Here is a 13,934-nt window from a genome sequence, read left to right as displayed (position 1 = left end):
ACACACAACAGCCCCCACTACACACTAGAACAGCCCCCCCATATGCAGAACAGCCCCCATTACACACCGGAACAGCCAGGGTTCACATCCCCCAATCAGATGGTCCTACTTTGCATTTGCTTGTTTTTAAAATAAAACTGTTGTTACCTTCATGGTGCATCTGAGTGTGGGAAGCAGTGGCGCCTGGCACTCATGAGAGAGCAAGGTGAGGAAGGAACCCTAAGGTGCTGGCAGACATGGGAGGCAAAGGTTTGGGCAAGCGCCATCGGTTGGCAAATCCAGACAGACAAGCCAAGCCCAGAGTCTTAGGAATTCTGCAGAGAACAGACGAAGCCCAGGGGCCCAGGTCTGAAAGGTGAGCAAAAGTCAGCCAAGCCAGGGACTCGGTGAGCGGGCTGCCCGGGAAAGGGGTGGCCTCCGGTCATGGCAGGCCCAGCTGGGCAAGCACAGAGCTCCCCTTTCCGCAGGACTTGAGACACTTCCTCTTCCACACAGGGCTCGCAGAGAACAGCCTGGACTCGCTGGCTTTCGAGTCCCTGATCCCCAAGCCCATCCTGCAGCGCTACGTCTCCCTGCTGGTGGAGCACCGGCGCATCATTCTCTCCGGCCCCAGCGGCACCGGGAAGACGTACCTGGCCAACCGGCTGTCCGAGTACCTGGTGCTTCGGGAGGGACGAGAGCTGACAGACGGGGTCATCGCCACCTTCAACGTGGACCACAAGTCCAGCAAGGTGAGGAGATCTTTCCGAAGCTGCTGCCCAGCCAGGGCTCACCTTTGGGCCCTTTCAGAACTGTTGATGTCACCCCACCCTGATGGGAAAGCAGCCTTTTCTGTACACTCACTCTGGTGGTTATGAGAGCCCAGTGAAGGTCAGGATGGGGCTAGAAGGAAGTAAGGCTTTAACCCAAAACTTCCCACTGAATTTCACCTGTAAGTCAATCTAGTTCATTTCTTGCTTCCCCACATGTTCAGTGCTAATAGTTCCTTAAGTCTACTTCAATTTACCAAGAATTTATCATGTGCCTGGTGATGCTATTGTTTTTCCAAAACGAAACCCTTTTTGGAACAAGAATGATAGTTCTTATTGACAGACTGCCCCATGACCACAAGCTGGCCGCCTCACAGCTCACAGCTATTCGCCATGAAGGGACCAGCTGCTGCTACCCCCACTTCACAGAGGAGGAAACTGAGGCCTGAGGCAGATGGTCATGTGTCTGAGGCCACTCGGGCGGTACTGAGAAGTGGACTGGAGCGCAAGTCAAAGCCTTGGACTCCAGAGCCAGCAAATAGGCTTGGCCCTGCCTCACAGGGAGCAATGGAGACACTGGACAGTCTGACCTAGTCCCAGCCGCGGGTTGGGAAGGGGTTTCTCACACTTGTTTGCTATTCGCACAGTGGAGTTAATGATAGTTCCCTCTGGCTGGCCCTCTGCAAAGGGGCCAGAGTCCAAGGTGAACTGGAAAGGACTCTTCCACCTTAGGAATCACCTGGCATCCCTGCCGATGGGGCTTCCTCACCCTCATTCCCTGGTGCCCTGTTCCAATAGGTTGTGTGGGCCGGGAACCTGGGCCATTCACAGGTTTCCAGGTGACTTGGATGTGAGGACAGGACTGGAGAGAAGTGGTCCCAGCTTCCGAGTCGAGAGCTTCGGTGTGAGCTGAGGCGGGCATTCTCTCCAGGACCAGTGAATGAAGGACCCCTGGCTGGGCACCTCGTGCAGAAGGCATCTCACCCTCTGTACCACGAAGGCCTGAGTAGGGGCGGGAGGCCCAGGAGCCCTGTCATTGTAAGGCTGAGGCCACGAACCCAGATGGAAAGGAGCTCAAAGAAGGAAAAATTACTAGTCACTCAAAAAGTTGGGCTGAAGCATTGTGACTTATGCGGGAGACGTGGGCATGTGTGTGTTCATAGGAGGCGGCGGCTAGCATGCTGGAGTGTCGGGTGTGAGGAGCACACTGAACAGGCACCGAGTCTGAATCCAGCCCGCTACTTGCCCTCTCTGCAATCTCAGGGCAGTCACCTGACTTGGGCGTGCCTCAGTTTCCCTCTCTGTAAACGGGAGCTACGCATAGTACCCACCCCAGAGGGTTGTGGGCTACAGAAGTCCGGCTGTGTGAGGCCCTCAGAGCTGTGCCCGGCTCTAGGCCATGCCAGCGTGATGGTGACATCACCAGGCAGTCATCCTGGGTTCTCTGGCCGGTCCTTAACTCGCCATTTCAGCCCTTTCCCCTTCTACACCATTATTCTTCTCTTCCTTTTTAGAACACAGGCCTTCCCCGGGCACACTGAGCTGTGTTCTGGCCCCAGCTCCAGCCAATCCCCCAGCCATTCTTCACAGTTCAATTCAGATCTCACCCTTTCACCCAGACCTCCCAAGGCCCCTGTGCATGCAGACCCACCTCCCCCTGCACTGTTGGATGTCTGCCTGCCACAGCGCTTCTCAGCAGCACTTAGGGGGATGCTGTGTGATATTATTCATGGAGGGCTTCTGCATACACGGCCCTCAGGCAGGCGCCGTGGAAGAGCACCTTATACGGAACGTATGCAGCTTACACAGGTGTGTAAGGCACCTCTGGAGCCCTTTGGAGCTTCCTGGAAGGTTGACAGAATCAGAACTATCCAAGAAAAATGGCGACACAGATAGAGAAGTGGTAGAGCAGGGATACAGAACCGGGCCTGGGCACCTCCACGCTGCTGTGCTCTGGCCCTCGCTGAAGGAGTTCTGTGACCTCGTGAAAGCCAGAAGGACGCAGGCCTTCCCCATCCTGTCCTCCCCGCACCACCCAAGCCGACCCATGCAGCAGCCAGGCATGCTGCCCATGGAGGGCCTGCCCCTTGCGTTGGCCTGGGCGATGTGCAGGCTCTGAGCATGTGCTCTTCATCGGCTGCATCCCGTCCTTCCCTGGCCCATGCAGGAATTGCGCCAGTACCTGTCCAACCTTGCCGACCAGTGCGCCAGTGAGAACAACGCTGCGGACATGCCTCTCGTCATCATCCTGGACAACCTGCACCATGTCAGCTCCCTGGGCGAGATCTTCAATGGGCTGCTCAGCTGCAAGGACCACAGATGGTAAAGGCCAGCTCCGGGCCCTGGTCCCGGGAGAACGGCCACAGGGGAGGTGTGCTGCACAGCCCTGTGCCCATGCATGGCTGGGGTCAGCGTGGGGGGGCCGGGAGGCAGACAGCCAGCTGTTTGGACGGACCCTGTAAGCCCGTCCGGAGCTGGGCTTGCCTCACAAAGTCCTCTTCTTTCCTCCGTGTCGCCCATAGCCCTTACATAATTGGCACAATGAACCAGGCTACCTCTTCCACTCCCAACCTGCAGCTCCATCACAACTTCAGGTAAGGTGTCACCCTCTGAGTACCAGTTCTGTGCCAGGCATCGTGTGGAGCATTTTTCCCAGCTTCACTCTTCATTCTCACAATAGCTCCATGCAGTTGCATTTCTCATTCGCAGCTTGCAAATGGGGAGACTGAGGCTGGGAGAATAAGATGCCTCGTGTGAGGTCACGAAGTCCTGGGGTAGCAGAGACAGGGAGGCAGCTCCGGGCAGGAGCAGAAGGCCACTCACCTCCCTGGCACATCAGGGGCGCGTCTCTCGGGGGCCTAGGTGAACATGAGCAATGAAGGCCCTTGCTTTGTCCCCAAGAACTGTCTGGGGATCTGTGGGCCTTTGCCTCCAGCTGCCATGTATCCTCTGCCCCAGCACCACGCGGGGCTCCCTGCTGGGTGTGGGAAGAGCTGCTGCACTGTCATGCCTGGATGGATTGCCACTTGCCTTGTGGCGCCATCGCTAAACGCCCTTTGCCCCACTTTGACCCCTTGGTGACCCCAGCACTCCTCGCCTCCTGCTGGCCCTTAGATGAGGATGAGAATCGTGTCCTGGGATGGCACCCTCGCCCATTCTCACCGGCCACTCTGCAGGCATCCCTGAGGGAGATCTCTGGGAAGTGGGCCTCAATTGTCATTCCCTGGGAAATGTGACCTCCTCCAGGCCCCTGAGATCGTGGCTCCCCTCCTGTCCCCATCTTGTCCACACTTTCTCCTAAAGATGCTTCAAGTCCTTCCTCTTTCTCCTTCCCCCGCCACTGCCATGCCGCATCATCTCCCTGGGCACTACTGCCTGCAGAGTGGCCTCATCCTCCGTGCCAGTGGCAGCTGGCATGAGCGTCCTAGTATTCAAATCTGACCATAAACCCTCCCCCCTGAAGTGCTTTAGTGGTTCCTCATCGCCTCCAGAATGCGTCCAGGTTCCTTGGGTTGGCAGGTCAAGTCTAAAGTCTGGTTACATGGCCTCTGGCAGTTCCCCAAACACCCACCCCTTTTCCCATGTCTCTGCAAATGCTTCAGCGAGCTCTCCCACCTGCCACCCTACCCCCTGCTCCTGCCTTCGCTTATGTGGCTGCTCCATCCATTCTTCCAGTCCCAGCCCAGACAGCCCCTCCTCCGAGGAGCCTTCCCTGATTCCCTGGGCTTCATCATGCCTCAATTCCTCTGTTTGCTTATCTACTCCCTCGGCAAGACTGTGAGCTCTTGGGAACAGGGACGAATGTGTCTGTCATTGTTATAGTTCTATGGCCCAGCACAGGGCCTGACACAAGCACAAGAGGCAGCAAACTCAGTGGTTAGAGCTCAGACTTTGGAGCTGCACCGTCTTGGTTCTATCCTTAGCTCTTCTATTAACTTGCTTCTTTGATCTTGGACATACTCTCTCGGCGCCTTCACATTTCCGACTGTAAAATGGGGATGGCGATAATATCTGTGTCATGGGGTGGCTGTGAGGAAAGGTGAATTAATATACATGCAGTGTTTGCACAGGGAGTCAGCATACACACCATCTGTCTAGTTCTCATGCGCGTTGAGTCTTGAGGTTAGCCTTCGTTTCTTCACCGTCGTAATCATTGAAAACCTGATGTCCCCCAGGTGGGTGCTTTGTGCCAACCACACGGAGCCCGTGAAGGGTTTCCTTGGCCGGTTCCTGAGGCGGAAGCTCATGGAGACGGAGATCAGTGGGCGGGTGCGGAATGTGGAGCTGGTGAAAATCATCGACTGGATTCCCAAGGTCTGGCATCACCTCAACCGCTTCCTGGAGGCTCACAGCTCCTCAGACGTCACCATAGGTAGGTGGGCAGCCAGGCAAGAACGGTGGGTGGGCTGGCTCAGGGCAGCGCTGAGCTCAGCTCCTCGGAGACTGTCCGGGGGCCCTGGCCAGGGCAGCACCCTGCAGGCCCAAGTCAGCTGGACTCTGTTCTGTTCATGTGGACAGAGAAGGAGGCAGAGGGGACAGTCCCAGCCCCAGGCAGACCCCCCACTGCCTCGCCCACATCCCTTGCTGTGTCTCTGCCCCTCTTGCCTTGCCCAATGCCCTGGGGCTGATCAGCAGCAAGAGATGGTCCAGCCTGGGCCGATGTGGAAACTGCCAGCTCAGTGAAGTGCCCAACCACGAATGCTCTGCTTTAAAAATAAAGTAAAACGTTACCAACATTCCTGGAGCTTACAAATTTAGAACAGAGGGCAAAAAAGGTCATTGATCATCCCACCCTCCTGACATGATTATTTTAATTTGAGCTGATGTTTTTCCCTTGTCCACACATAGATATTTTACTTAGTTGCCATCAGAGTATACCTACAGCACGTTCATTTCTTTTTCACCTCACATTGTCTTGTAAGCATCCTGAGTTGCTGCTCCAGTTTTATGATTATTTTTAAAGGCTGGAAAAGACTCACATGCGGGTACGCCATCACTCGCGGCACCATTTCTGTTTTCTTGGACATTTAGTGTGTTTGCATTTTCAAAGGTCAGGACTGATAATACCATGAGGAACATCTTTCTCCGTAAAGCCTTTCCTCTCTTTTGGGTGATTTCCTGGGGCAGAGAGATCCTAGGGGTCAGGAGGAGGGGTGTTGGAGAGCCCACGTGTCCTGCTCTGTGCCCGCCACCGGCAGGTGGACTTTCTGCTGTCACTCAGAAATTGGGAGGGATGCTTGGATTGTGGCTTCTCCTGGCTTCTCCCCAACTCAGCTCTGATGGATTTTCGTTTGGTCCCCAGGCCCCCGGCTCTTCCTGTCATGCCCCATCGACGTGGATGGCTCCAGGGTGTGGTTCACCGACTTGTGGAACTACTCAATTATCCCCTATCTCCTGGAAGCCGTCAGGGAAGGACTCCAGGTGAGACACGGCAGAATGAGAGGGGAGGCAGGGGGCCGTTCTAGTGACCAGATGAGGGGGCTTTATCTCCTCCTCCGGGATTCTGACTGACATGGGGTGACAGCCCCTCCCTCACCTGTGAGGTCAGCAGTCTGGCACAGTGCAGGGACACACTTGGCTGTAAGTCCTGGCTCTGCCACCTGTAAGCTGTGTGACCCCAGGCAAGGCGTTCAGCCTCTCTGTGCCGCGGTGCCCTCGTGGATAGAAAAGGAGAATACAGTCCTGTGCCACAAAGACTTGTTGCAAAGGGTAAATGCATCCTGGCTGTGATGCCCTCAGCATAGTGAGTGCAAAGAAACGGAAGCAAGCGTGTGTAGCACTTCACAGCTTACAAAGTACTCTCATATCTGCTATTTGGTTCAAGCCCTGCATTTGTCCTGGAATATAGAGATTTTTTTTGTGTGTGTCTACATTTTTCAAAGGAGAAGAGTTGAGTCTCAAAGGAGAATAAGTGACTTGCCAGGGGTCATAAGAGTCAACCTTGAAAAATCTGGGATTTGAGTCCACGCCTCTGGCTGGAATCCCAGGTTCTCCGCCCTCGGGCGGCCATGGCACTCCCTCCCTGCCTGGGACCCCTCCCCGGTGACCTTGGGCTCATGAGGCAGCAAGTCCCATCTCACTCAGCCCAGGGTCAGCTCCAGCAGCTCAGCCGTAGAAGGAAGTTGTACTGTGGAGCCTGGAGGCAGCCTGAGAAGCTCTGGGCTTGGCTCCCGGGGTTCCGTGATGAGCATGTGTCACGCACAGCTGAACAGTCAGCAACCAGGTTAGCAGCCAGTTCCCAGGGCTTCTCTGTTCCTCGGTCCTGGGCATCGGGAGACACAAGACGCTGCCGTAGGCCTATGGTCACAGAGGGTGCATGCCCCACACGTGCGTGTGACAGTACAAGGGCTGTGTGTCATTTTCATGCATTTGGCTGAGCCTAGCGAGTGTCTGACTGCTTGTCGGTAACATGCAGCCGCACTGAGGGTCTTCAGAGGCACTCAGACAAGAACTTGAACGGGCAGGAAACCAGAGCCACGCCTCCATCTCCTAAGACATACAGACAGGAAAAGTCATCCCTTCCTGGTGCTGGGAGGTCATTTGAAGAACAATCTTTCCAGAGCCTGGGAGCCACCAGGGGAGGCGGCTGGAGTTAGCATTTTACCAGTCTGCTCAGAAATGAGCCCCTGGTCTCAGCCCTCCGACCTCATTGCCCTGCTGGGCCCTGGAGGCCCCAGGGAACCTGCTGATTCACGGGAAACCTGGTGTGTTCTTATGCCTCTAGTTTGGAAGGAAAGTTTGCCGACTGTTTTTTGAGGGCTTGCTGCTTGCCAGGCACGGTGCTGGGGGCCTGACATGCCTCTCGTGTAGCGTTAACAGTTCAGAGCACCTGACAGGTGAGGAGACCACGGCCCCGGGAGCTTTGCCCCAGTTGACTCTGGGGTGTGATGAGCCAGCGTTGGAGCCCAGTCTAGCTGACTCCTCGGTTACTTCCCTGACTTGCACACTGTCTGAACTTCCCCAGAAGCCTCAGTTGGTTCGGGGAGCCAAGTACTGTGGTTCAGGTAGTGGAGTTCTACGTCAGATTTCACTTGACAAAAGGATCCCTCTATTTTAAAAAGTTTTAAATTCCTTACTCTCCTCCGTGTCACCTTGATTCCATGCTCACTATGTGCTGAGCACCGGGGGGGTGTGGGGGGGTGCATTTAGTCCTCACTTGGCCCTGCTGGGTGAGTAGAGAGGCCATGAAGGCAGCACATTGGTTCAGAGTGGGTGAGCTCTTGGCCGAGGTTAGAAGCTACGAAGAGATCGAGGCCCCAGGGTGGACTCTGGCAGGGCTGCCTGTGGTGGGGGGAGGGGGACCAAGGCTCCTGCTGAGATCAGGCCCACCACTGACCGCTAGACAGTCCCTCCACCAGAGGAATTGTGGCATCGCCCCCTAGTGGATACCAGGCACCTTTGCAAGTCTTGACTCCGGAGTCTTTTCCCAGTGGGGTGTGGGTGTGTAACTGCCTGGAGGCTCTTCCCGAATGCATGCCGTGGTGAAAGCAAATGTCCTATTTGTCTGTCTGTCTATCTACTGTCTCTGCTGCTGCTTAGCGCTGCCACAGGCTCTGCACTGGGGCCAAGGCGCTTCACAGTGTTTCCTGTACTTGCCACGGTCCTTACCCAGCCATTCACCACCCGGACTGGAACATGTCCAGCGACAAGTGGGGAGGCTTGTAAAATACTTACTGTTCTTGCTGATGCTGCTCGCATTTGCCAGCTGCACATTTGTCCGATGAGTCAGGCCCCAGCCCTGTTCCCCTCCGGAGTTGTCACTGTAAACACTTGCCAAAGTGTCTAGTCTACAGAGTAACTCGAAAGGTCTTTGTGTCGTCGTCGTCTCTCCCCACCTCCCACAGATTACCCGGTTGCTCTGAGACTGGGGCAAGTCTCCCTTCTCTAGGGTACCCTGTGCTCTGAAAAGTTTGGGCCCAAAGAGTGTTTTTCAGGCTGTCTTCCGTGGAGCCCAAAAGTTTCTCAGATTCTTCAGTGATGGGGTCAGGGGAGAAGGGCACATATTTGAAAACCAGCAGGCCAGACTCCCTCTGAGGACTGGCTGACCTCCCTCTTCCAGCCTCTGTGGTCCTGTCGCCCTGAGCGTCTCCTCCAGGCGGGAGGGCGGAGACAGAAGCAGGAGCTGTCAGAAATGGGGCATGGGTGCAGCCTCACCCACGTGAAGTCTGGCCCGGGCAAAGCAGGCCAGTTCCACGGGGAAGGCCCTTGGAGGGAGGAGTTTCTAAAAATTACAGGAATGTTCCTAATCTGGAACAGCCTTTTTTGATTCCAAATACTCCGAAATGTTTGTGTTCCCTTTCTCTCTGACACAGATGCGTACGCACACGCACTAGCCCCCCTCACAGAATCCTGTCTGAGACTCACCGCTAAAATCGTGTTATCATTAAAGCTTAAAGAACGGAGTGTGGAGGCATGGTAGCAGTTTTACAAAATTAAGTGATAATATCGTTTTCCCTTTGAAGAGCAAATTAGTTAATATGGAAAAATTTGAGAAATATATGGGCGGGGAGAAGCACCACCCACACGTAACCTCTGTTAACAGTCTGCTGTTTTGAAAGTGACCAGTCTGCTGTTTGGAAAGTTTACAGAGGGACTGTGAAAGTCAGACCCTCCTCAAGAAATGAAGTTTTACCAGAACAGGGTCATTTGTGACCTCTGCCTGTGGTGTCGGTGGCCAGCGGAAGGAATTCTCCGGGTGGTTGCATGCAGGAGGGTGCTGGAGCTGGTGGTAATGCAGGAGGGTGCTGGAGTTGGTGGTAATGGCTGGGGAACAAGTGGGACTGGAGGACGGTCGGCTCGCCGTTCGTTCGTAGCCGCGAGCTGGTGGTAATGCAGGAAGGTGCTGGAGTTGGTGGTAATGCAGGAGGGTGCTGGAGCTGGTAGTGATGCAGGAAGGTGCTGGAGTTGGTGGTAACACAGTAGGGTGCTGGAGCTGGTAGTAATGCAGTATGGTGCTGGAGCTGGTGGTAATGCAGGAGGGTGCTGGAGCTGGTGGTAATGCAGGAGGGTGCTGGAGCTGGTGGTAATGCAGGAAGGTGCTGGAGTTGGTGGTAATGCAGGAGTGTGCTGGAGCTGGTGGTGACACCAGCTAGATCTAGCTAGGGTGCTAGATCTGGCAGTAATGCAGGAGGGCGCTGGAGCTGATAGCCAGCCCCTGTTTCCAGCTCTGCATTCAGTGAGGTCGTGTTGGTAGTCTGGCATTGGCTGTGCTGGGACTGTTTCTACCACGGAAGCTGGCCGCCATTCAGGTCGATCAGCCAGGCTCAGAGTGAGGGCAGCAGTGAGTCGGTGGCAGAGCTGAGGCGCGAGCCCGTCAGCCTGACTCCAGAGCCGGTGTTCCTGACACCTGAGTCATGCTGCCTTCGGTCTTAGCACATCCACTCAGCACCTTGGATGACCCCCTTACAGTAGCATTCTGGAAGTGGAATTACCCCGTCACGGAGGCATAACGCTGCGTTCGGGGAACTTTTCGGAAGGCTGCAAAACAGGCTGCAGAGGAGGTCTGAGCCCCCTTCTAACCATTCCTTCCTGGCCTCCCCTTAGCTCTACGGAAGGCGGGCCCCCTGGGAGGACCCTGCCAAGTGGGTGATGGACACCTACCCCTGGGCGGCCAGCCCGCAGCAACACGAGTGGCCTCCCCTGCTGCAGCTCCGGCCCGAGGATGTCGGCTTCGACGGCTACTCTCTGCCTCGGGAGGGCTCGGCCAGCAAGCAGATGCCCCCCAGCGACGCTGAAGGAGACCCGCTGGTGAGTTCTCAGCTCCCGGAGCAGCTCAACCATCACCGAGCACTTACTGGTTACTGGGAGCAAGGCCCGCTGGAAACAGGCGACTGAGCCCCAGCCTTGCTTTGGGTGACTGGGCCCATCCCAAGATTAGGGACACGTTTGCCAGGATTTTCTTCTATGGTTTTAGTTTTTCGCTAATGTCTTGAACCCCTCTGAAATGGTCTGTGGCAGAAGGTCAAAGGTGAGAATTTAATTGTCCTTGTGCCACTCTGCCCTCTGGGTTCAGTGCCACCTTTATCATGTGCTGTCCTGCTCCAGAGACCTCTCCCCCAGTAACAGCAGGGGCAGGGCTGGGTGAGGAGCAGAAGCCCAGGCCAGCAATCGCGCAGGCAGGGAGGGGCTTGCAGGGAGGAGGCCTGAACATGGGCCCCGTGGCCAGCGAGGTGAGTTAGGTCTTTACATTGTCTGAGCTGCTTATTGACGCTGTCATTGCTGAAGCCATAAAGATCCTTTAAGCAGAACCTGGGCCCGTGGTGGTAACGCTGCAGTTCAAGTAAGTCCTCATGTAACCTCCTCAGTAGATCCTGTGACTTTAAGTGAAACCACATGGAATAGAACCACGTATATCAGTTACCATAGGCTAATTGATATAAGTAAGAATCAGGGCCCTGGGGCCTCTCACCTATAGCATAAGGAAAGGATGTTATTCGAGGACTTGCTGTACTCTCTCTGCCAATATGAGACGCCTGCATAGTCATCCTGCAGAATGAGACCTAAAGAAGCAACTGCCCCATGAAATGTGGTGAAAGCAAATGTGCCAGAGCCTGCCCTGGTGAGATACCGTTCTCAGGCCTTGCCGGGAGCCCTGCGCGCCCGTGGCAGCTAAGGCAAAGGGAAAAGCACATCAGAGAAATAGCTCACATTACCTAGTGAAAGGAAATGTTCAGAAGTGATGCGGCAGGATGGAAAGACAACCAGTGCTGACTAATTGATTTGCTGGATTTAAAAAAGAACGGTGCTTTGGGTCGCCTGCCGTCCTCCAGACTGGAGGGGTGGAGCACTGGTCCTGCTGAGACCTTTTTTAACAGGAACTATATTTTAAGTGGATGTAACTGTTTTACAGAGAAAAAGATCAAACTTTAAGAAGCCATTTCTAACGTTAACCGTTGCTCAAATCCAGAGTCACGGGGACATTTTTGTGGGTGCGAGCTCATGAGGTCTTAGTAAAAATAGAATGCGCGGCGGCTGGAGGGAAGAATGGCGGCTCGCTCCCAGACATCCTTTGCTCAGCCAGGACTCTCTGTATCACTGATTGAACACAGAGGGTGTTTAGGTGACACCTGAGGGTTCCCTCCAACCCCAGGCCCCCAGAGTGACAAGGTAGATATGGCTGTTCCTCCCAAGCCCATGCCCTCTGCCCAGGCTATCCATCTCGTTTACTAGTCTCTCTTCTCAGGGGACTGAGACCTCCGAGAGAACAGGCCACACCTGTGTGTATGTGGGACCACGTGCTGTGGGTAGAAGTGATGAGTGAATAAGTAATCTCAGCTGCAAAGGGTGGTTGACTGCATTTGAACTCCCCCCCCCACCCCCGACGATCTTCCCTGACGATCTGTCAGGGAAGATTTAAAAACACAACCTTGAAACTGTTATCTTTAAGGTGGTGGTGGTGGTGGTGGTGGTGGTGATGGCACATCATGTTCATTGAGCACTTACTATGTGCGAGGCCCTAGTCTCAGGGCCCCATACACATTATGTCATTCTGTTCCCTATTTGAGTCCTAGGGGATAGGAGCTGCTGTTCTCTCCAATCTATAGACCAGGCACTGGTGGCTCAGATACATGAGGTAATTTGTCCAAAGATTCTGGAATTGAAATCCAGGCCTCTGTTTTCCGTGGCTCTGCTTGTTCCTGGCGCTGCCCTCCCCTTCCCCATGAAGGCTGTGACAGCCGCTGGGGCACAGATGAGCTTGAGGCTCATCGAAGGGGGCATCCCATGCTTTGGAAGTCAGCGGCACTGATGAGCCTGTTCCAGAAGCAGGGATGCTTGACTGGCACCTTTACCCAGACTTGAGTGAGATGTGCCCCTCCCAAATAAAAATAAGTGTCAGATTGATGGGGGACTTTCCATTTTGTTCTCAGTGCTCTACATATGTTAACTCAATCCACACCACAATGTTATAGGGCAGGTGTGATTATTACTCACATTTGACCAATAAAGAAACCGAGACACAAAAGAGGTTAAGGTACTTGTCCAAGGTCACGCAGCTATAAGTGGTGCAGCCGGGATTTGAACCCTGGAAGCCTGGCCCAGAGCCCGTGTGGGTTGCATTCCCAAGGTGAGTCTGGCGGAGCAGGCGTGAGCTCCCAGGAGGCCAGGGCGGGTGGGCGGCGGACTGGCCAGAAGGTCGCTCATGCTCTCTGCCTTTTTCAGATGAACATGCTGATGAGGCTGCAGGAGGCAGCCAACTACTCCAGTCCCCAGAGCTACGACAGCGACTCCAACAGCAACAGCCATCACGACGACATCCTGGACTCGTCCCTGGAGTCAACTCTGTGACAGGGTCCGGCCATGGAGTCTGCCCACCTCCTCCTCGCCTCGCCCCACTGCGCCTCCTTCCTCTGCACCATCCTGAAGATGCCCTCCTGAGCCAGCCCAGCCGCAGCATGAGCGCTGCAGGAACACCAAGCCCCCGGTCCTCCACCCAGACCTGGGTGCAGCCATCCCAGGCCAGCCCCCTGGGACTGCTTCCTTCCACAGTGAGAACTGCACTATCTTCGGTTTCATTTAAATCATTGCTCTTGCCTTGTTGCTGTGACCTCCCCAAGTCACTGAAGATACTTCTCGGGAAAGGACCATCACCGTTGAAACGAAAAGGGTTAAACATGGAAACCCCACTTGAAGTTCTGAAACCAAACAGCATCCTGCCACGAGCTGCCCAGAGACAGAGAGACTGGAGCAAATCTTGAAACCCCGACAGCACGGCTTCCCCTCACTCAGACCCTGCCAGGTGGGTCTGGCCGCCAGCACCCTCATGTCAACGCCAACTCACCCAACCGGCCACAGAGAACTGGTGCTAACGAGGCACTTGCTTTGGTCACACAACAACCGTCAGAGCTACGCACAGGGAAACCTTAGGAGAAAACACCTCGTGCTCTCTGCTCTGTTCTGTTTTCTAAATGGTGCTCTCCTTCCCCGAGAGGTATTTTGCCTGTTCCAGTCCAGCCACACCTCCCCCCGTCACCTCCGGTGAGCCCACAAGTGTGCGTGCAGGAGTGAGAATGTGCCCAAGCGGACCTGCCAGGGCAGACAGCATGCGTCTGTCTCCTTAGAAATGAATCAGGTTTCTTTTCTGCAAACACTGTGTCCAGTGAGAATTGGTCTCCTTTGGAGAACTGATGACCCCTTTGAGAATGAGGTTGAATTTCTCCCTTTCTGACTCTTTGATTTTGAAGATTT

At 54.9% G+C, this 13,934-nt stretch overlaps 1 protein-coding gene across 6 annotated transcripts in view; it reads left to right on the top strand.

Annotated features, from left to right (window-relative positions):
* The window catches only part of NAV2 (neuron navigator 2), a 153,945-nt gene extending 140,593 nt beyond the window's left edge, over positions 1–13,352 (top strand). For 4 of the 6 annotated variants that reach the window (XM_006753978.2, XM_006753976.2, XM_006753974.2 and 1 more), the window contains 7 exons: positions 496–731; positions 2,917–3,071; positions 3,272–3,343; positions 4,925–5,121; positions 6,052–6,170; positions 10,293–10,496; positions 12,909–13,338. In XM_006753978.2, coding sequence (XP_006754041.1) covers positions 496–731; positions 2,917–3,071; positions 3,272–3,343; positions 4,925–5,121; positions 6,052–6,170; positions 10,293–10,496; positions 12,909–13,034 — 1,109 coding nt within the window. In that variant the 3' untranslated portion in view covers positions 13,035–13,338. Of the gene's footprint in view, positions 1–495; positions 732–2,916; positions 3,072–3,271; positions 3,344–4,924; positions 5,122–6,051; positions 6,171–10,292; positions 10,497–12,908 lie in introns of all 6 variants that reach the window. The other 2 variants (XM_006753977.2, XM_006753975.2) reach the window with 1 other exon arrangement.
* The last annotated feature ends 582 nt before the right edge of the window (positions 13,353–13,934 follow it).

Source organism: Myotis davidii, unplaced genomic scaffold (assembly GCF_000327345.1).
Source record: "Myotis davidii unplaced genomic scaffold, ASM32734v1 scaffold330, whole genome shotgun sequence".
Classification (NCBI taxonomy): domain Eukaryota; kingdom Metazoa; phylum Chordata; class Mammalia; order Chiroptera; family Vespertilionidae; genus Myotis; species Myotis davidii.
This window is presented reverse-complemented; position numbering and strand designations above follow the sequence as displayed.